A 21,187-nucleotide genomic window follows, 5' to 3' on the forward strand; every position below is an offset into this window, starting at 1 on the left:
AAATGGCAATTAAGTTAAATGAAATAAATAAGAATTATGGTGCAGTAGGTTGAGACAAACAGTATACAGGTAGAGGTAAAAGCATGATGCATGCAATATGATACTGTAGATTAGTAGATATGATTATCTACTTACCTGTGAATAAATTAATCATTTCATGAAAGCTGAAAATAAAGCAATGTTGAAATCACAAACAATGGTTAAATATGAATATTGAGCAAGAAGTGATGTGAGTGATATGAAGCGGTATGTAGTGATGAGTGATTCCACGATTGCTGTTCCATTAATGTCCCACTGATATTACATTTACAAAAGGCATTTTAAACACTAAAGTGTCCTTCACAATAACCTATGTGCATGTTTCAGATAAACTTTAATAAAATAAACATTAATAAAAATCTAATATTTTTTTTTTTCAATAATATGTAAATCTGTTTAACATCTTTTACAGGTTATGCAAAAATTGACATTTTATTAGTGTTCCACAACATTCACTTAACCCTGTTATGTGAACACATTCACCCCTATAAGTTCAACAGGAAGTTACATCATCCAAATTTCCTGAAGATCATAGGAAGAAGAAAAGATTTTTCTTTTTTTTTCAATGATATTGTGATATTGACTAACAAAGTCACTAGTACAACCCTGTTACCAAAATCATGGAGTGATGGTAAATTATTCATTTTTAAAACTTTTAAGTGAATCAATAGAATGTTCTTAATGTCTTTGCAACATTAGCATGGACGAAAGTCAACCACAGTTGGTGTATTTGCTAATTCCTTGCTAAACAAAAATAAGCAAATAAATAATTAAACAAATAAACAGTTTACTTTCAACTCTGTTTCTCACTTAAGAGCAAAATGCAGCCATAATACACTAAAGAAACCTTGTAGAAATGAGATTGCTGCCTGAGAATTTTGTATGGTTAAATGCAGGTTTTCTTAGATTCAGTGCTTAAAATAATTTAGTAAAGTAAAGTAGTCAAGTTTTAATTTTGAAGTTACAAAAGTTCAGTGGTACCTCTATTACAGAATCACGTGATACAGCTTCAGACAGAGTGTGTGTGTGAGAGACATTGAGCTTCTTTAGCACTTGCTTGCTGTTGTAAACAAAACAGGTTTATGATAATAAAGTTTGGTGCTTACACTGTTAAAAAAATGGGCCTAATTGGAAATTTATTTGTTGAAAGTTCTTTTTTTTAGGAGTTGGCTCTTAATAGTAGTCCAATAAGTAGTAAGAATGTCCATGGAGCTGCTCTGAGTCTGGTAAAGGCTTGCGCTACGAACAGCCTTCGGCTCTAATCGGAAGTATTCGGCTATCTGCCACCATTTTGTACTGCTTCCTGGACTTCCGGGTTTCTCAGAACTGGGATCTCTGCTGAAGCCCTAAAGCAGTGGCTTCCCTAAACTCACTTTTTCTGGACTAAAGGTTTACAGAGCAGGAGATTTTAGTATGCCTGTTGCGCCTATATTTCGTTAGTGTTTAGTTCTGAGTGAGAAGTTTATTGTAGTTTCATTTACTTTTTCACCACCACTGCACTCAAGTGGATACCATGAAGCTCCGGGTCGTTAACGTTAGTTATTTAGTTTGCAGGTTTTTTTTGTAACTGGTCTGTCCGTGTGTGTGTGTGTGTGAGTTTGAAAGTACCGGAGTACAAACCGGTTTGTTTCAATGCTGTTGGAGACCCGAATCGCTGAATAGCCGCAGGTAAGAAACACAGTCGAGACTTTATTGTATTTTCAGACAGCAAAATGAAGTAAATAACTTGGTGGGGTTTGTGCTGGTGTGTAATGGTTTGTGTTTGTGTTTCTACACCTACAGCCTACTGTTTAACTTGTGTACAGAAGTCGCCCTTAGCTTTGAGCTTTTCTTTTTCCCCAACTGATTAAAGTTTGTTGACTAAAGCTCTGAGGCTGTCAGGGTTTAGCTTTATCTCAGTGCTAGCTCGTTATTATATACTGTATAGCTGTGAAACTAGGCTTTTGCATTTGTTTTCCTGATATGTAACTCTGTCTTTACATCATGAGCTTGCAGAGGTTTTTCTTCACTAACATCGGCATTTACCTGCTGAGCCATTTCCTTGTTCGTGTTATGGAACGAGGCTTTGGTGAAGAAATCATTTCGGAGTCAGTAAAAAAAGAAAAGGCTGCTGTGTGTTGCATGTTGTCTAAAGCCTTTTGTTTAATGAGTGACGTTGTGATCTATGGTTTTGAAGGATCCGCCATCAGCAGGCGCGTGCCATGTTGGTCAAACTGTATGTCTACATACTACACTGAAAGGCATGTTAGTTTACCTATATCCAAAGTACATCCATTGCTTTGTGTGATCTGACAATAAACATACTGATCATGTTTATATAGTTATTGTACACAGCATAGTGTTTATGCTGCATACATTTGTTAATAAGAAGTGCTTTATTTAATACTCAGACATTTCCCTCAGCATTTTTTCCTAACATTCACAGCAGGACTACATTCATAGGTTTCTTTGGCGTATGGGGAAATTAGGATAAGCAGTTTCTGATCTGAAGAAGCTCAATGATCAGTGATCACTAAAGGTTACTTCATACATTTCAGCTGTGCGTAGAGCACAGAACAGGGTATGTTTAATCACATGAGCTGCATTTCTTGTTTCCAGCCTCACACCTCTGTTGCTGGTTTGGTTGCTGGTGATCCTGCTTAACAACATTCCGCTTGGAACTGACGAAGCGGCGTATCGTTTACATCTACGTTTATCTCTCATATAGAAGATATATATGAGAGAGAGAGAGAGATGTTGATTTACACAAACATTTTTGGAAAGTAGGGGTGTATACCAGGGTGAAGGGAAAAGATGACTTAATCGCCATCCTATCAGACTGGTTTTGGGAGCTTTAGTGATAAGTGAAGATGAGGAAACAACAAAACAACCAGGGTTTTTTTCATTTTTGAATATGTTTAGTTTTATTTGCATGTCCAAAAAGGTCAACTACTTTGGCACAGCCAGTTTCAAAGCTCTGTTTAATTATTTGCACACTCTCAGTAAAAATATTAAGTACCGAACTATATATTTCCTTGATGCTGGGGTGGTACCCTCAAGGGTACATCCTTTAATATGCAGGCTATCTTTCATCTGGAAACACAGATATACTGTACGTTTAAAAATTATTTAATATACATGAGTGGACCATAATTAGTTTTTAGATTAAAGCTTTTAAGGTACAAAAGGTGTACGTGTGAGAGTACTATCCCAGTGACAAGGAAAATAAAGTTTAGTATGCTTTTTTCTGAGAGTGCGGGTTCAGGTAAAGTTTAGCACACGTGAACATATTTCATGTTTCCATTTTAGTGTATGTTCATATGCCGACTTTTTACAATACACACCAGCACTTGAGTATGAAAATATATTTTTCGAATGCATGTCTTTCATTTGCAGAGCTTTTGTGAGCAGAAACATAGCTGCTGAGACTGAGGTGATAGTCACCATTCTTGGAGAAACAGCAACATGCCTATTCCTCCACCACCTCCTCCTGGACCTCCACCTCCCCCTTCCTTCAGCCAGGTAGCTGCAGTAGAGAGGGTCTACCATACAGTCTCTTACTGTCTACATTCACTAATACCACTTCATTTCTTATTCATTCAGAATCCAGAACATTATTTGGTTGCTATTAAGTTTTATTGAGCATTATAACAACGATGACAGGCTACATGAATTATATGTGGCTTGATTTGAACCTCTGTCAAGAATTAATTCTTTTTACAGGCAAACACTACCCCTCCCAAGCTGTCACGTGATGAAGCTAAAGGAAGAGGAGCCCTGTTGTCAGACATATGCAAAGGGGCCAAGCTGAAAAAAGTCACAAACGCCAATGACAGAAGTGCACCTATTCTTGAGAGTAGGTTGCTGAGATAAGAGCAGTGAAATCAAGAGAACTTATTAAAGAGGTGACATTAATGTTTGACTAGACCTTCATCATGGCTAATCATCCATCTGGTGTGTGTGTGTGTGTGTGTGTGTGTGTGTGTGTGTGTGTGTGTGTGTGTGTGTGTGTGCACTTTCTCAGAACCTGGAGGGGGCGGCGGCGGCGGCAGCAGTAGTGGAGGAGGAAGTGGAGGGGGCTTTGGTGGCAGTTCGGGACCGATGCCAATGGGAGGCCTGTTTAGTGGAGGAGTGCCTAAACTTCGTCCAGTGGGAGGTAGTTTTATAAGGTCCTTCACATTGAAAGGCTTTCAGTCATTTTCAGCACTAGTAACTCAAGTTATTCTCCTATTAAACTCTTGTATTTATAAAATATTAAATTGGCCACTTTACAGATGTTAAAAGCGTTACATTGAACTTTAATCTTTCCTCAAAATGATCACAATTCCAGAAATGCTGGTTAATTTTTTATAAATCTCTGATGAAATCCTGTCATGTAATGTCTTTTACAAATTAGTCACAGCTATAGCATGAATTCTATTCTAACTGAATTCTGAATTTTAATTCTAATGCTTTAAAAACATTACAATTCAGTACAACTGTTTTGTGTAAAAAAAATTCATTCATTCATTCTTCTTCACTAACCACTTTATCCTGGTCAGGGTTGTCGTGGATCCAGAGTCTATGAAGGGAGCACTGAGTACATCTTATCCAGGGTGTATGGGAATAAGCCGCAGGGCAGGGCACCACATACACACATTCACAAACTCATTCACACCTAGGGGCAATTTGGCATAGCCAATCCATCAAGTGGCTTGTTTTTGGGAGAAGGGAGAAAACCAGAGAACCTGGAGAGACCAAGTAAAAACTCCTGTGGGGTGGTAACACTACCCATTGCATTCCCATGACGGCTAATTAAATCGAATCATGTGATATGCTACTACTGCTGAAAAGTAAAAATTGTGGTTCTGCCATAACATCAAGAAGATATTTTGTTTAGGGTGAAGGAGTATAATTTTGACGTTTGTGTTTAAAGCACTAACTGGTTTTGAGCCAGTATATTCATAAAGCCTCTAAATTTAAAACGTATGATTACTGAATGTGGAAAAACTGAATTACCAAGAGCATTTTGTGTCAAATAAAACTATTATATTACAATATATTAGCAATAGATTTTAACTGAGGAAGGGACTAGAAAAAAGAAGACATTTTTGAGACGCTGTAAAATGGACATTGTAAAATGGACTAAACAGTAAATGGTGTTAATGGCATCATATATCTCTTTCCAGACGGGACCGCTGGCAGAGCAGCACTGCGGCCTCCAGGGTCACGTCCTGCTTTGCCCCGTCCTACGAGCCAACAACCCAATGATGAGCGCTCCTCACCCCCTGAGCAACCTAGGAATTCCCGCCCATCCCTACCTGACATTTCCAAACCGGGCGGCGGCAGCACTCCGAAACCCAACAGCTCTGCCCCTCCTCCCCCTCCGCCTTTCAATCGACGTGGCAATAACCCTCCTCCCACCCCCAGTCAGAGCTCTGGCCGCTCTTATGGGCAAGAGAAGCCCCTCCCACCACCGAGTGTAAACAGAGCCCCTCCTCCCCCATCACCTGCACGTGATGTACTGTCAAAACCTTCTTCTCGCTCTTCACCTGTGCTTTCTTCATCGCTACCACCCCCTCCTCCTTACCGACAGCCCCCTTCAGTGGCTAATGATGATCCACCCCCTGAGTTGCCACAGAGGCGGAACTCGCTTCACAAGAGAACCAATGGGAATGCTCGTAGCCAAGCACCACCCCCACCACCGCCCCCACCCCAACAAAGCAGCCGACCACCACCGCCAGCTCGAGATCCTCCAGGACGCCGACCAGGTAACTTGCCTTTATTTTTTGTTATAAATGTTGATGCTTATAAAGAATGTGTTGTTTGTTTTTTTTTGTAAATCCTCAAGCTTCTTTAAAAGATTTTGCATGTTTGTATTTATTATTAAAGCCTCCCAAGCTCCCCCCTCTGCATCCCGGAACGGGACTCGTGACGCTCCCCCTCCTCCTCCTCCCCCGGCCCGTGTGCAAAGTGGTAGCTCTCAAAATTCTCACGAGAGCCGAGGGAGACCCCCACCACCCGTCTCTTCCAGTCGCCAACTCTCATCACATCCACCTCCACCTCCACCTGTGCGCAATGGACACACGTCTGTCCCTAAGGCTTACGCTGGTGAGTCTGCATCAGCATATTGGAAAGGTTCTCAAACAGGGTCATATTTTGTTTCAATATCTGCTTAATTAATTTTAAAAAGGTAAAACTGTTGGTATAACCATCAATATTTCTTACAATTAAACCTCAAATTAAATTCAACCTGTATGTTTCATAGACTTATTTTATTAACACTCACTTTCTAAATATGATATGGTGGCAGTAAAATATTTTTTTCACTCAGATAAGTACACAATATGGCCAAAAGTTTGTGGACACCTCCCATCACACACACGTGCCTGTTGAACATCCCATTCCAGATTTAGTCCCCCTTTTGCTGTAATAATAAGCTCCACTCTTCTGGGAAGGCTTTGTACTAGATTTTGGAGCGTGGCTGTGGGGATTTGTGTTCATTCAGCCGCAAGAGCATTAGTGAGGTGAGGAGGTCTGGGGTTCAGTCTGTGTTACAGTTCATCCCAAAGGTGTTCAGTGGGGTTGAGGTCAGGGCTCTGTGCAGGACACTCGAGTTCTTCTACACCAACCTTGGCAAACCATGTCTGCATGGAGCTCGCTTTGTGCACAGGGGCATTGTCATGCAGGAACAGGTTGGGGCCTCTTAGTTCCAGTGAAAGGAAATTAGAGTCCTACAGTATACAGACATCCAGTACAATTGTGTGCTTCCAACTTTGTGGCAACAGTTTGGGGGAAATCCTGGAGGTCAGAAAACCCTGCATGAAAAGTTTGGGAAAACAGTGAAGTTCAGGTGTCATTTAGGTGAACATGCAAAACTGCTGATTACAATGCTCCTCATAAATTAAACATGCGTTGTTATTTCAAGCTATGATTTGCACATCTAGTTAAGGCAACAGTCCTAACTCCAGGTGCAGTCTGTAAGTTTTGTACAATGCTGCAGTCTTCTAGCTGCACATTGATGAGAGGTTGAACTTAAACTGAAGTTGTTCCTCTTTCGGCTTCTCCCATTAGGGGGTCGCCACAGTGGATCCGTGGTCCGCGTATTTGATTTGGCCCAGTTTTTAAGGCCAGATGCCCTTCCTGACACAACCCTCCCCAATTTTATCCGGGCTTGGGACCGGCATTTAAATCAGCATTTTAGTCTGCCTCCTTTATTGTTTAGGATGGATAATTTTTGTTACTTCTGCCTCTGTCCAGGTTTTTATTTTTATGTCCGAATATTCCAAGTATTCAGGACAGTATTCAGCAGAATATTACAAAACCAGTTCTTTATCTGTGTTATGTCCATCTACCTTGGCTTTGTGTGTGTGTGACTACAAGGCCAATAATTGCAATAATCTGTTTCGGGAGGAAGATTATGAAAGCGGCTTGAGAGTACACTAGAGGTCAAGTTTAGACGTTTGCCTTCAAACATTGACAGTGGCTCATCATTTTATCTATACTTTGGACGTTATCAGTGTCGGGAAATAGCACTGCAGTCAAATGATCTCTCAGGAATTCAAATCGGGCCTCTGCATTTCCTCTTTATGTAAACCAATACAGAGCATGCACAGAATGCAGAGATCTTTTCAAGTCAGACCAGTTGGGCAGAAACATGTTGATGGTGCTGTGGTCACAGATAAATACCTCCCTGTCCTATTCCCAGGTGAAGTTCATGGTTGGGCAGATTAGAAAATGTGGAAAAGGAAGTGTACATTCTGGTTTTTATGTCTGATAAAAGAGAAACCGATGGGCATGGCCTAGATCTTCCAGGATACTTTATGTGCTTTTGTTACTGATATACAGATATGTGATAAGTAGAAGTCACTTACAGGAATCAATAAGCACATTCCTGAAAATTAGTTCACATTCAATAAAACAATTCAATAAAACAATTAAACAATTAAATAATTTCTTCAACACAACACATTTTCTTCATAAAAATCTTTTTTCAGGTGCAAATAATGCATACCATTTGTGTAGTATAACAGTGTAGATTTCTTTAGTAGTTAAACTATGAAACTATTCTTGTGTCTGCTTTTTGTTTTTCAGATGAGTTTGAGTCCAAGTACTCCTTCCATCCTGTTGAGGATCTGCCACCCCCTGAAGAGTACAGACAGTTCACAAAAATATATCCCAGTAAAAGCAATAAAGGTAAGAACCAGTCTTCCCAAGTAGTACATGTAGCAGACTATATTTTGAACATTTTGTAACAATCTCTGCGATATGTGTACAGTATATGAACAGCAGTCAGTCTGAATTTCATGGCAAAATTCCAGCGTGCAGTTGTAGTGGCTGGTGTGGTGCCGTTAAGACACATGTAGTCTGAATCCCACTGCAGGGTAGCTGTCAATCAAGCACTTTATGAGCTGATGAGTTGTTTTTGAGTAGCACAGTTCTGGTGATCCATGGCTTCATTTGCCATTTCCAAGCCTTAATTTATTTATAGTTTAGTGACACATACAAATGCCCCCTTGTTTAATATGGAATTGTATTGCAGCATTGTATTCAAATCTAACAGCCTTAGCATTCATGTGAATTTTTTTGTTGTTTGTTTGTTTTGTGTTTTAAATTGGCTTTAGTTGTTTGTGGTCAGACACCCCTATGCTGTACATATGAATGCACAAACGATCATTTTAAGATGAACGTTTTTTCTCTCATGTTTTTTTGACCAAGTTAAAACCCAGTATAAAGATAACGTTAAAAGCTTGAACTCTTACTTCTGCCCCACAAAATGGACATTTCATAAAGGTCCTGAAATCTGTAAATGACCTTTAAGCCCGAATAAAGAATATTTCACAGTTTGTATTAGGGCTGCCTGATTCTGGATGAAGTAGTAATCCTGAATTTATTTTTTTTTGGCTTAGTATTTAGTATTTCACACACTTTGTTTAGTAATTGGGATTTTACTATTCACACCTTTTACCTATATACCTATTAAATATTACCTATTTAATATTAAATTATTAAATATTAAATATTGATTAAGCACAAATTTGTTCCGTCAAGCAGCCATTCGGGTCATTTTAAAATTCACTCAAAGTTTCTGACAGTGCTTCTCTCCATTTTCTTCTGTAGACCTTCTGCGCTTCAGTTGTGAGTGTAATGTCTATGGTTACTGGTCACAGCAAATAAGAGGGAATAATGGTGCTGTGCTTGAACTGAATTGCATTGAGAATACAGATTTTTTTTATACAATTTCTTGTGCCATCCTAATTTGGGCTACACATGACCAAATACACAGCACAAAAAGTTGTAGAGGATCAAACTGATAAAACAATCGATGTTAAGTGTTCTTGAGCTATTAAAGAGGGTCTGGCATCTCCTAAGACTCATGAGTACGCGAGATAAATAGTTTTGTATATCTGTACATCATCCAAGTCTCTTGTCATTTCTCCCATATTGCCACCATGCCTGCTAATAAACATTCTGTATTCTCTCACACTGTAGCCATGATACGAGGAGCTCCCCCTGCACCACCTGTTGGGAGATGATCTGTACTCAAAGAGGAAAACGGCTAAACCTTTTGAATCTAGTTATATACACACACACACACACACACACACACACACACAAACAAACACTATCACAGCTGTATACAAAAGAGACCAGAAGCTGTCTTTAGTAGAATGCAAACTTTACCTGACTAACTGAAATATTCTCAGGTGAAGAGGATTTAGGCCATTAGTTAACATAATTTTATATATAATTTAACATACTTTATAACTAATTATATATATATATATATATATATATATATATATATATATATATATATATATATATATATATATATATATATATAATATATAATATAATGTATGTGTATATGTGAGAAGGTGACCAAACTTTTGCACATATGTTTGAATTATTTAGAATTTGCATTTGCAAATAAATAGTAACTAACTATGCATTGCAAGTGAAAGACACTTTTTCCTACATCTAAGATAAATTGAATGTTTTCAGCACACTACATGATGTCTAAACAGCTCCAGGCTGATGTACCTCTAGACCAGAGAACACTGTGCAGTGTCATGGTCCTGATCAATTCATATGTACTATCTGACTTCATGGAGTGTTAAGAGGACCTACACAAGCTATATATATGCATTCCACATTATCTGTGCAACAGATACCATAGTACCATTTTTGTAGCACTTGTTAATCATGATTAACTCTGTTAGAGTGAAAGGAGAGATTACATAAAGGAATCAGTAGACAATCATTGCATTATGTAAAGACTGACTTTTTTTGTCACAGAATTAAAAAAAAAAAAAAAAAAAAAGAATTACTCTATCATAGCCTGTTTCTCCCATAAGGGATCCGGTGTGTCTAATAATGACAAGATTTTAAAACTGTTAAATAAAAAAATGATGATTATTTGGCCAACATGATGGGGCTATACAATTTTTTTAATTATACAAACCATTACTTTTAAGCTTCATCTCTGAATAGTGTATTAATGTGTATGAATATTTGAGCAACCATTCGGTTTACTTTGCAGCTAAAGTGGGTTGCCAGAAACAGTGCAAATGCATCATTTCTGTCTGTAAAAAAGGGATTATTTTTAAACTGATGTGCATGTTTTAAACCTAGCAGCTCTTAACCACTTCTTTAGAACTGACCAAATACACTAAGTGCCACTAAGCCCACAGTATTTCCAGTAGGTTCTGCCATGTTTGTGTGAAGAACCTGCTTGTGTGTGTGTGGTGCAAACTGTGCTGCTGAAAATACAACAGTCTTCTCCGTTCATTGTCTTGAATTACTATGAATTACATGCAATGCTAAAGCAGATTTGGCTGTTTCCAATCTGACACTAACTTACTGGTACCAATGCTTTTTTTTTTTTTAAGATTCAGTGTGAATGGTTATAGAGAAATCTAAATGTAATGTATAATATACTATATGTGGCTAGATATTTTTATTGTAAAAATGTGTAATATAGAGAATTAAACATAGCGTAAAATTGAACATGTGACATTAAAGGATTATCAATTACAAAGAAGCAAGCCTGGTTTCTTACCAGGACCCTTTCCCATCAGTGGTTTATGTTGACATGTGGCCAGAGAGCATCTGTGCTATATTTCTGTTCACATTCTTCTTGGCTAATTGTAATTTTGAATAAGTTACCATGGCCTGCCAAATGTTCATGTTGAAACTTTTAGGGTATGTTTGTATGACTTTCTTGATAAATTTTAAATAAAAACGGTTATGGGGATAAGAAAGGATTATGTGCTTTTGCTTTTTCTTGTTGCTTATAGTTTTAGAAAGACTAAAAGCCCAGTTATGTCATCACTTTACACAAAGAGTGTTCACACTGGCTTTAAAATTTGCCGGGAATTTTTTTCCCTCAGCAGTGTGTCAACAAAGGAACTACCCGCCATCTAAAAGTGGCCCAACCCTACAGGAGGCGGGGCCAGTGTTTCTATTGGATGTTTAGTTCCTTTGAGGTTGATCTAGCCAATCAGAACTCAGCTCGCGGCAGTCGTCAGAGGGCGAAAACGCGCCAGCTGATTGGTGAAGTGTTGCTCAGAGTGGAGAAGCGCGCCAGTTGTTTCTGTCAGCGGTGAGACGAGGAGCTTCTCTGGACGGTTTTTGTGACTGGAAACAAAAAGAAACGTTTTATCCAGATATTAGGTAAGATATTAGAGTTACTTAAGTTTAAAAAAAACTAGAGTTATGTCTATAATGTGTAGAGCTGTATAAAGTATGGGACAGGAGTTTAAACCCGGAAGTAGTAGATGTGTGGTGAATTGCTTGGCGCCAAATACAAGACTGAGTTATTTCTGTCTGTTATTTGGCTAATTCGCTAAAACTACTTTGCATGTCAGGAATTATAGAACTTCTTCAAATTTAGCTTTCTCGTTTATTTTACTAACTAGCTAGCTGTTAAAATAGCTGTTTGCTGTTTGGAGTTCTGTAGTTATATTGGCTTTATTGAGGTTTAGGCGCCATGAGTAGCTCATCCGGCAGCATGCTAGAGTCAAACCTAATCATGTTTTCTGCTGTAATACATTAACCTTTGCCCTGTTGTGCTAAAAGAAGTCTTATTAGTATCAGTAGTTCTCTTGTTAAAACTTGGTGAGCAAATTAACATTAGTTCAGATGTGTGCTTCCTGTGTGAATGTATTCAACTGCATACTAATGTACAAGGTTTTATGTATATGAATGCTTTTAGCAACTGTGTGGTTTATATAAACTAAACGTAATTTAGTTCCCTTCCTCATTCCCAGCTACAGCCTGGTCTGGTGAAAATGCCCACCACTCGCTCTCAGAGACAGCCAACTCTCCAGTTCCCCAAGCGCAAGTCCTCCAGAGTCTCTTCCCAAGCCAAAAGTTCTTCATCTCAGCCCGACTCGGAGCATGTTCTGGACGCTCGAACCATCCCCCTGTCTCCCAGAAAGACAAACTTGGGTGTCAGAAACGTCCCACTTTCTCCCATGAAGGCAGTTGTGGACGTCCGAAACGTCCCTCTTTCTCCCAGAAAGACAAATGTTGCAGACATCAGGGCCATTCCTCTGTCCCCCCGACACCACATGCTCCAAAGTGTCCCTTCTTCTGAGAGACTTCCTCTGAGCCCCAGAAAGCGCACAGGTATTCAAAAAGGATACACTTTTGTCCATTCCTTTGTCATTTTTAAGCAGTAGTTTGTAAAATACTGATTAATATTTTTATGTCTTCCTGTCCCAGGCGACGAGAACGGATGCAACCTGCCGCCGTCTCTTCAGGGCTCTCCTCCCAAACAGAGCCGTCCCTCACTAGGCTCCCCTCGCAAGCTGTCCTTTAATGAGAACATTCCCGTCTTCGCGTCGCCTCCTCGGCCTACCTCAGCAGACTTTAAAATCCCTATTTCATCCTCGACTTGCCCTTCTCCCAAATGCTTGAAAGAGCCCACTAGAGCTGAATCTGATGCACTGGAGAAGGTGTCCGCTCCTGTTGGAAAAAGTAAGTTCTGTTTATTGTTATCATGCGCCTTTCTTTTTAAGTTGGAATATTGAAATATAGATTTTTATGTCCACTGCTTTGAATGGCAAATAACAAATCTATATATGCTGCTGTCTTTCAGAATCACAGTACCAGTGCGTGAAACAGGCTCTTCACACAGCTGTGCCTGAGCGACTGCTCTCAAGAGAGACAGAGCGAGGCGTTATCGTTTCCTTCCTGGAGAAACACGTGGTGCCCGGCAAGCCGTCCAGCCTGTACATCTCTGGAGCTCCTGGAACAGGGAAGACGGCCTGCTTGAACTGCGTGCTTCAAGAACGCAAGGTGAGCTTTGAGAACAGGTGGCAGAAAGGCTGTGCAGTAGGTAGATTTCTGCACTTCTGCCTAATAGTGTGGCAGGATAACAGCATAATTGTGGCACCACGTGGGTGGAAATACCAGTAGTGCCGACACCTCGGACGAGCAGATTTTGTGTCCAGGCTATTAGTTTTTCCTTCGCCGTATCTCAGCAGACAGTTAGGCTCAACAATCAGAAAGAAATACCGCTTATTAACGTTCAGGAAGCAAAAGCTTTTACTTTGTATGTAGCTATATTTTAACTTAATATGCTTCACAGTGATGCAAAACACCTCAGTGTGCAACCATAGTGCAGGTTACTTGTTCCAGATCCTACCGCCTGCTGCACTATCACACATCAGCCAAGGTGCAATCTTGCTGACAGAAGTGTGATTTTTACTCGGCAGATTAATTAGCATGCACACATGGCAGACGATCATTTCAGGATCAGGAAAATGCAGGTCTTCTGAAACACTGATGAAAACAAGTAACATCTAGCCTGACTCGAATAATCTTTTACATGTGATGCAAGGACAGAACGCCATAAGTCATAGCTGAAACATCAACCCCATCAATAACTTCCTGTCTAGGGTGCAAACACGATGTGCTACATTAGAAACATAGTTAGTGTCATATAATCGTTAATTTCCCTTATTCTGCATCAATGCTCTTAACTAGTAAACTAGCTCACCATACATAATTACATTACAAATACAGTTTCTGAATATACTAGTGGTTCAGAAAGAAAACCAACTTCAACACATGCTTGTAGTTACAGTATGGGTCACTTGCCTATGGAAATGATGACATGGACTGATGTTTTGCATAACTTTGCAACAGAAAATTGCAGAGGTGCAATGCCAGGGGGTTAAAGACAAATTGTGTCCTGCACAGTCTGTGTTGTCAGTCAACATGATGTAGTTCATGCTGTGAATGTATATCTGTGGGTTGGACTGTAAAATCCCATAAGACTTCAGCATTTCGTGCTGCAATACTTGATCCATCCATATAAAAATCTGCACTGACGAAGGTACAATAACTACTTTTTCCACTGCTTGCTTTCCAGGCTTTCCTAAAAGGAGTACAGACAGTGGTGATTAACTGCATGACACTGCGTAGCTCCCATTCAATCTTCCCTGTTCTAGCGGAAAAACTGGGAACGTCCAGAGGCCACAGCGATGGCAAGCTTGAGAAACTGCTGACCAGTTCAGGCCCCACTGTGTAAGTGTGCAGTAGAGGCTGGAGGTGTTTTTAATATAGCAAGCCCCTCTCACTCTCAGCAGTGTCTATGTGCAATAGCATTTTTGTGATTTATTTATTTTTTCTCCTTTATGTCTATGGCAGTCTGTTGGTACTGGATGAGATGGATCAGCTGGACAGCAAGGCCCAAGATGTTCTCTATACCATCTTTGAATGGCCTTATCTTCCTAACTCTCGGCTGTGTCTCATTGGTGAGTTGTACGTCAGATATGGTCTCTATACAAAGGAATAAGAAATACATTTCCGTGTGCTGCATTATCTATATTCATCTCTTCAGCAAAGCATTGGGAATGACACTGTTTCCTAAATTAACTCGTTTAACATTTCAATACTCAGGTATCGCAAACGCTCTCGACCTGACGGACCGTATTTTGCCCAGACTGCAGGCTAAGCCTCACTGCAGACCACAGCTTCTTCACTTCCCACCCTACAGCCGCCAGGAGCTGGCAGCCATCGTCCAGGACCGGCTCACACAGGTAGGGTATCGTTCACATACATTGCATAAACACACGCACACACACAGTCAGGAGTTTTGAAATTGGTGTTCTTTTTGTCATTAGATTTGTTGAAAAAAGAATTGAAACTGCTTTTACAAGCACCTTTTACTGTATAACCTTTAACCTCTTACTCTTTCAGGTGTCAGAAGAAGGTGTTCTTGATGCTGCTGCTGTTCAGTTTTGTGCCAGAAAGGTGTCTGCAGTGTCAGGAGATGCCCGAAAAGCTCTAGACATCTGCAGGTATGAGAGCTCTGGTTAAAATTGTTTAGATGGTTGCCTTTTTTTCAGGCACAGTTCTCAATTTTGCCTTTCCCTCCCTCATTCCACAGGAGAGCTGTAGAGATGGTTGAGTCTAACAACAGATCCAAAATGTCTTCTGAATCGACAAACACCACTACAAATGCTAATACTAAAGGTAAGAGTGACTAAACAATCTGAAAACGTATACTAATGTACTATTGAGCAAGAGGAAGGTAAATTTGCTTTACTTGCTCACTAGTTGTTGTTTTTTTTTTTCCTCAAGACATGAATCATTTAAGAATACAGTGATCATGTGCTTCCCTTAACTGATGTGTGTTAAAGGAACATTTGACTGGGCATCGACTGTAGCTAGCCGAACAGAGCATTGAATCAGATTCAGAACAGCATGTAAATGGAAGCTAGGTTAGATGTTTGGCCATGTCCCAAATAGAAAACTACCATGCTAAGTAGTAGGTTAAAATAGTAGGTTACTATTGGTACTGAGAGTGGGAGGTGATGGGAGGTGAATCTATTTACAACACAAGCTATTTATTTTTGAATGATGGGTTTTCCAGATTACTGCCACCTCCTGAGAGTTATTTCCTTTCACACAGAAGAAGTGAGGCAATGGAAGCAGATCCTCAGTTGGTCTTAACTGCTAGCTTTTCAGCATTGCGTGTGCACGTTCATTTTAAAGAAATGTCTACAGTAAGTTTGTGTTTCTTTTTGCAGCGGCACGTGTGAGTGTTCCTCAGGTGGCGCGGGTGCTGTCGGAGGTGTATGGAGACCGCATGGCCTCTAGTGGGGGGGAGGAAGGAGAAAGTTTCCCTCTGCAGCAGAAATTGCTGGTCTGCTGCCTGCTCCTTCTTACGCGCAATGGCAAGAGTCGAGAGATCCAGCTGGGCAAGGTGAGTTTTATAAAAAAAAATAAAATAAAAAATCATAAAGAACCTTAAAGCAAGTTCAAATTAGGAGATCATCCTGGTACCACCAAAGGAGTCCCACTGAACCCCAGATCCCTCTTAACATCTTTTTAAAAACATGCACAAATTTTGCTGAATGAGACAGGGTACGTTGCTTTTATTGATCTTACTAATGTCAGTTTGATTAAAGTCAAGTGTTTGAGTTGAGGATTTTATTCAAGCACTGGATCTAGTGAAGGAGGAGATGGCCTAAATACAAAAAACAAAACTGAAGTCCCGTGCTCTTGTGCTCTTCTGCTTACAGCTGTGTGAGACCTACAGTAAACTGTGCCAGCAGAGGCAGGTCAGTGGCGTGGGCCAAGGCGAGTGTCTGTCACTATGCAGTTTACTAGAAAGCAGAGGCATCTTCTCTCTCAAGAAGGCCAAAGAAGCACGACTCACCAAGGTAAACACCTTATCACCAGCATTTTGATTCCACTAAGGAAGAAAAAACAAAGCAAGCCTGATTTGACAAATTTATCAAATATTCACAAAGTTGAGAATTAGATTATTGAAAAATGATTGACATTTACTATTAAACTTCCATAGACTTTTCATTTCATTCCATAGACTTTACTGTTAAACTTTGCCATAGTGTGCACTCCAGTGTTGCCAGTGTGAACATAAATTAGCTGCATAATTTGTGAATGAGCAGCTGAAGAGGAAGCATGGTACAAGTTTGACAGAACTGATCTATCATTGAAAACAACTCGATTTGGTCGTGTACGCCAGCATTTTGGTCTGCCTTGTTTATTGTGGGTAATTTGTTACTTCTGCTTTGCTCTGAGGCTGACCAATCACAAACTGAATGCGGTTCTGGGAAATGAACATTAGTAGACAAATCTGAGACTTGAAATAAATTTTACAGTCTGCTGTTTAGGAGCTGATAAAGTATATTGTATATTAAGCACTTTATTTGGATGTAATTTTAATTAATTTGTCCCACAGAAGGAACCCTTCATGACTTTGTCTTCTACTATTTTAATTATTATATTTTACAGTATTTATTTTTAATCCTTCTTGAATATTCAGACTTGTGCTTGCTTTTTTTTTTTTTGATAGATCTCTCTGAAGATTGAGGAGAAGGATGTGGAGAATGCGCTGAAGGATCGTGCATTACTGGGCAGCATCTTGGCTGCAGGTCTGCCGTGATCTCCATCAGTACAGCCTCCTGCATCCACCTTGAGACCTTCACTTTCCACAATGATATTTATTTTTGTAATGTGTTTATTTTGCAACTTTTCAAGCGGTGAACGTCTTGTCTTCAGCAGGACAGCTTCATGACAGGCTTTTTTTTTTGGGGGGGGGGGGGGGGGGTATTATTTAACTTTTTTTTTCTTGGTAGACTGAGTGTACATTTACATTTTACTGTAAATAAATGTACAGGATTTTAAAGTTTTACTTGTCATTTTTTTTTTTTTAGTAATGTTTAATAGTGGTGACATTTTCAATAAATCTGTACTAATACCAAAGAAAGAAACAGTCCCACACTTCAGTTAGTAACTGATTTTATTTTGTAGTTTTTTGTTATAAAGTATGATGTAGAAACACTATAAAGACAATTCACACTTCCAACATTCCCACTCAGTTATCATTGTGTAACTCCTTTAGTTATTGGTAACTCCAAACATCTAAAATCTATGTAGGAAAAAAGAAAACTCAACTCTCAAACCTGTCCACAGCTTGACATACAGAATGCTGTTTGGTCAATAGTGTTATGTTAAGATTATTGACGTGTGGTACAGGAGAAATGAGTGTAGAAGGCCAAAGTATGAAGGTTGTAATGTGGTGCAGTCCTTTTCTGCACTTCTGCTGCAGGGGGCAGAATTGGACAATGTGAGAAACAATCACTATCAGTATTCTGAGAAAAGAACATCTTACACACTATTTAAAAAGTACAATTATTAATTTTTTTTGTGGTTGCTGTGCAAGAAAAAGGCAAAACAGTTAATGCTAGTTTTAGTCTGGATGTCTGCACTATAATGATTTTAATAACCAATAAAAAGATTAAGTTTGCATGTCACATTTCCATCATTATGGCACAAACTATTAAAAGCTTGAGTTGATATCACAATAAGACGTGCTATAGCGCTCAGCCCTATGGTGGGCTTAACAAAGCTGTGCTGAGGCTAAATTTATGTGCTTATCATCCCCCTTATAAAACCCATTCAGCCTTTTATGTTACTGAAGCCTCAGTGGATAAAGCTTTAAAGCTGAATTGGGGTCAATTGATTTGCACTGTTCAGTCTCAGTGCTGCCAGCTTTCTCTACTGTCAAATGTGTGCTTAAAAAAACTGAGTATAATCAACACCGTAACTCAATAAAATCTCTTTGGTAGATTACCAGTCCTCTTGTCTAATGAGTTTACAAACCCCCAATAAGCCCTAAAATACATTTTCTACAAAAAAAAAAAAAGGTAAGACAATGTGTGTTTTTCATGAGAAGGCAGTGTTGAGTAATATGCGATTCTACCCCTCACAGCACAGTGATCGTTGCATATCATACAGTAGTGTGTGTGCAGAGCCAGTTATCTGCTCGAGAAAGCAACTCTTCACTTTTGAAGCGTTTCCTCCATTAGTGCTCTTCTTGAAACTTTAGTATTCTGTACAAAGAAAGCAACAGAGAGAAAAAAAAAACAGAGGCTATTAGGTTTGTTACTATAGAAAGAAAGAAAGGAAAAAAAAAACTACTCACAGAGCTGAGAACAACAAAATGAAGGCTGAAGGGTGAAAAAGTGCCTCCTAATCACGGCATGTGCTAAATCTTCCAGGAATGCAGTTCAGCCATCGCAGCACATACTAACTTTTTGTCCTTTTATAGGATGCCATTTCTTTTGTCTTAATAGAATGGGAAGTTTTTTTTGTCTTAATTTATGGATTTGTTCTGGATTCACTTTCTTTCAGGTCATTAACATGAAAGTGGGCTTCACAAAATTTTCATTAAAGTTTTGGGTACAATTAAAATAAATAAGATATGTAAATTTACAGAAATAACACAATCCATATGTAAAATTGCAGTAACTCATCTGAAGCCAAATTGAAGACTATTAATCAAATTTCACATTAGTATGTCTAACACAAAGTTATATAAACTCAGGAGCTCTCGTAGGATTTTTCCTAACTGGATATTCATGAATACCATATTTGTGTAAATGCTCTTGCAAAAGTGTTTATAAATAATTTGTTTCATATCCAGTTTCATAAATGAGGCCCAATGACAGTATCTGACATTCATCAGTTTGTATGGACACATACAAACTACCCTTATAAACAGGGTTTCATCACATAATTCCAACAAAAACAACACACATCAATATATTAAAAAATCTTATTATAATGCAGGGGTATCCAAAGTCCAGCCCCAAGGCCAAAATGTAGCCTGTAAACGTTAACTGGCCCATGGCTTCTATGTATGATAGGTGGCTTAATGGCTAACGTTACAATTTTTCCTTTCACCTGATGGTGGCGGCAGACTGTGCTAACACAGTTAGCCAAAATGCAAGTGGCATTTTTCCCCTGACTACAACTGCAAATAATTTTACAGAAAGATATTAAGTCATGGCTACAGACAAAAGGTGCAACTTAACAGTGAGAAGGGGCGATTTCAAAAGAGCCAGAAACCATTAAGCATGGAAAACGCTTTGTGATTTCTTGAAAAAGTCCTTAATTAAGGTGGATTTGCAACCAAGTATTACAGTTTTGTTAGTTTGTTTAATTGTTTTTGGTCCCTGAAATGGGGGAATGTACTTGTGCTGTGTAGCTGTGCAGTAATTCCTACACCCCTGTTATAATGTAATGAAAAAAGCACCAACACAAATACAAATACTACCAGTTTCCACCCTTAGCCCTGTTTCTGGGAGAAACAGCAGTAGTAAGCAGTGCTAAGCAAGTCTGTGCAGGAAGAATGTCAGACAGAAAGATATCTGTTTGAACTTGTGTAACAACCTGTTAGCAAGCATCAGTGTAGGCTCTGCCCATTGAGTCACAGGCTTGTGGGAAATCATCAACTATGTCAAGCTCCGCTTGCATGGGATCATATCCATACCCACCGACAAAGCGAGGCTCAATATCTGTAAAACATACACACTTTAGCTCATTTACAGATGGTCTCATTCACTGTTTTATGTGGTGAATGATGATGCACTAATAAATTACAGCTAGTTAGATATGCATCAATAATGTCACATGATGCTGTGGGGTTATTAGAAGCTTGTTAATATGTTAAGTGTACATATTTAAAAATTGGTCCATAGCTACACACCATCTTGTATAAAGCCAGGATCCATCATTGTATTTTGAGCCTGAAAAGATCACACAACAAGAAACAAAAGTCAGTTTATTTTCAGTCTGAATGTCTTTCAGTAAGATAAAATGCTCAAATCTAATATCAGAAGATACACTCACCGATTCCCATGCTGCTGGGTCATGTTTGAACAGAGTGTGTGTGAGCTCCACTGACATGCGCTTCCTGTACTCGGCATTTTTGTCCTCAGAGATGCGGAAAAGCACGGCAGCCGAATATGTAGCTAATGGAGAGAGGAAATAAAAGCATTTTATTACTGCTATTAACACTCTGAGTAAACTGATACTGCAATTCTCACCATGGTCTTATGCTGCTTAAATGAATGCTAGACTAAGATACTGAATTTATATACATTAGAGATGCACTATGTATAGTAAATACTGTAAGGCAATCACATTTCATAGAAACTGAGAATAAACTGTTTTAAATAGCTTGAACACATTTTGTAATATATAAAACAAACATGACAGGGCACGCAAAGTGGGAGGCCGTTACCACACTGAAGTTGAATATTTTCTTAGAACAGTACTTCTTTGAAGTGTTTTATTCCTCAGCAATTTGTCAATTTAAAAAAATTTATTAAATGAATGACACATTGTACATTTTAAC

General features: G+C 39.1%; 3 protein-coding genes across 4 annotated transcripts in view; 2 read left to right on the forward strand and 1 right to left on the reverse strand.

Annotated features, from left to right (window-relative positions):
• Positions 1-1,131: 1,131 nt before the first annotated feature.
• On the forward strand, positions 1,132-9,623 carry wipf2a (WAS/WASL interacting protein family, member 2a). The gene is made up of 8 exons (XM_026930296.3): positions 1,132-1,707; positions 3,415-3,540; positions 3,742-3,874; positions 4,043-4,174; positions 5,187-5,768; positions 5,890-6,108; positions 8,092-8,193; positions 9,490-9,623. The coding sequence occupies exons 2-8, from the start codon at positions 3,484-3,486 to the stop codon at positions 9,531-9,533; spliced, it is 1,269 nt and encodes a 422-aa protein (XP_026786097.2). The 5' UTR covers positions 1,132-1,707; positions 3,415-3,483; the 3' UTR covers positions 9,534-9,623.
• Positions 9,624-11,533: 1,910 nt separating this feature from the next.
• Positions 11,534-17,599, forward strand: cdc6 (cell division cycle 6 homolog (S. cerevisiae)). Its single transcript, XM_026912525.3, has 12 exons — positions 11,534-11,676; positions 12,273-12,633; positions 12,730-12,984; positions 13,106-13,305; positions 14,384-14,538; positions 14,662-14,768; positions 14,914-15,053; positions 15,214-15,314; positions 15,404-15,489; positions 16,047-16,222; positions 16,542-16,682; positions 17,339-17,599. The coding sequence occupies exons 2-12, from the start codon at positions 12,294-12,296 to the stop codon at positions 17,426-17,428; spliced, it is 1,791 nt and encodes a 596-aa protein (XP_026768326.3). The 5' UTR covers positions 11,534-11,676; positions 12,273-12,293; the 3' UTR covers positions 17,429-17,599.
• Positions 17,600-17,767: 168 nt separating this feature from the next.
• jupa (junction plakoglobin a) overlaps positions 17,768-21,187 on the reverse strand; it is a 23,718-nt gene continuing 20,298 nt past the window's right edge. For both annotated transcript variants that reach the window (XM_026915896.3, XM_034308920.2), the window contains exons 13-16: positions 20,680-20,801; positions 20,537-20,576; positions 20,221-20,345; positions 17,768-18,878 (exon numbers count right to left, since the gene is read on the reverse strand). In XM_026915896.3, the coding sequence (XP_026771697.3) occupies positions 20,224-20,345; positions 20,537-20,576; positions 20,680-20,801 (284 nt within the window). In that variant the 3' untranslated portion in view covers positions 17,768-18,878; positions 20,221-20,223. The remainder of the gene's footprint in view (positions 18,879-20,220; positions 20,346-20,536; positions 20,577-20,679; positions 20,802-21,187) is intronic.

This window comes from Pangasianodon hypophthalmus, chromosome 11 (genome assembly GCF_027358585.1).
Source record: "Pangasianodon hypophthalmus isolate fPanHyp1 chromosome 11, fPanHyp1.pri, whole genome shotgun sequence".
In the NCBI taxonomy this organism is placed as follows: domain Eukaryota; kingdom Metazoa; phylum Chordata; class Actinopteri; order Siluriformes; family Pangasiidae; genus Pangasianodon; species Pangasianodon hypophthalmus.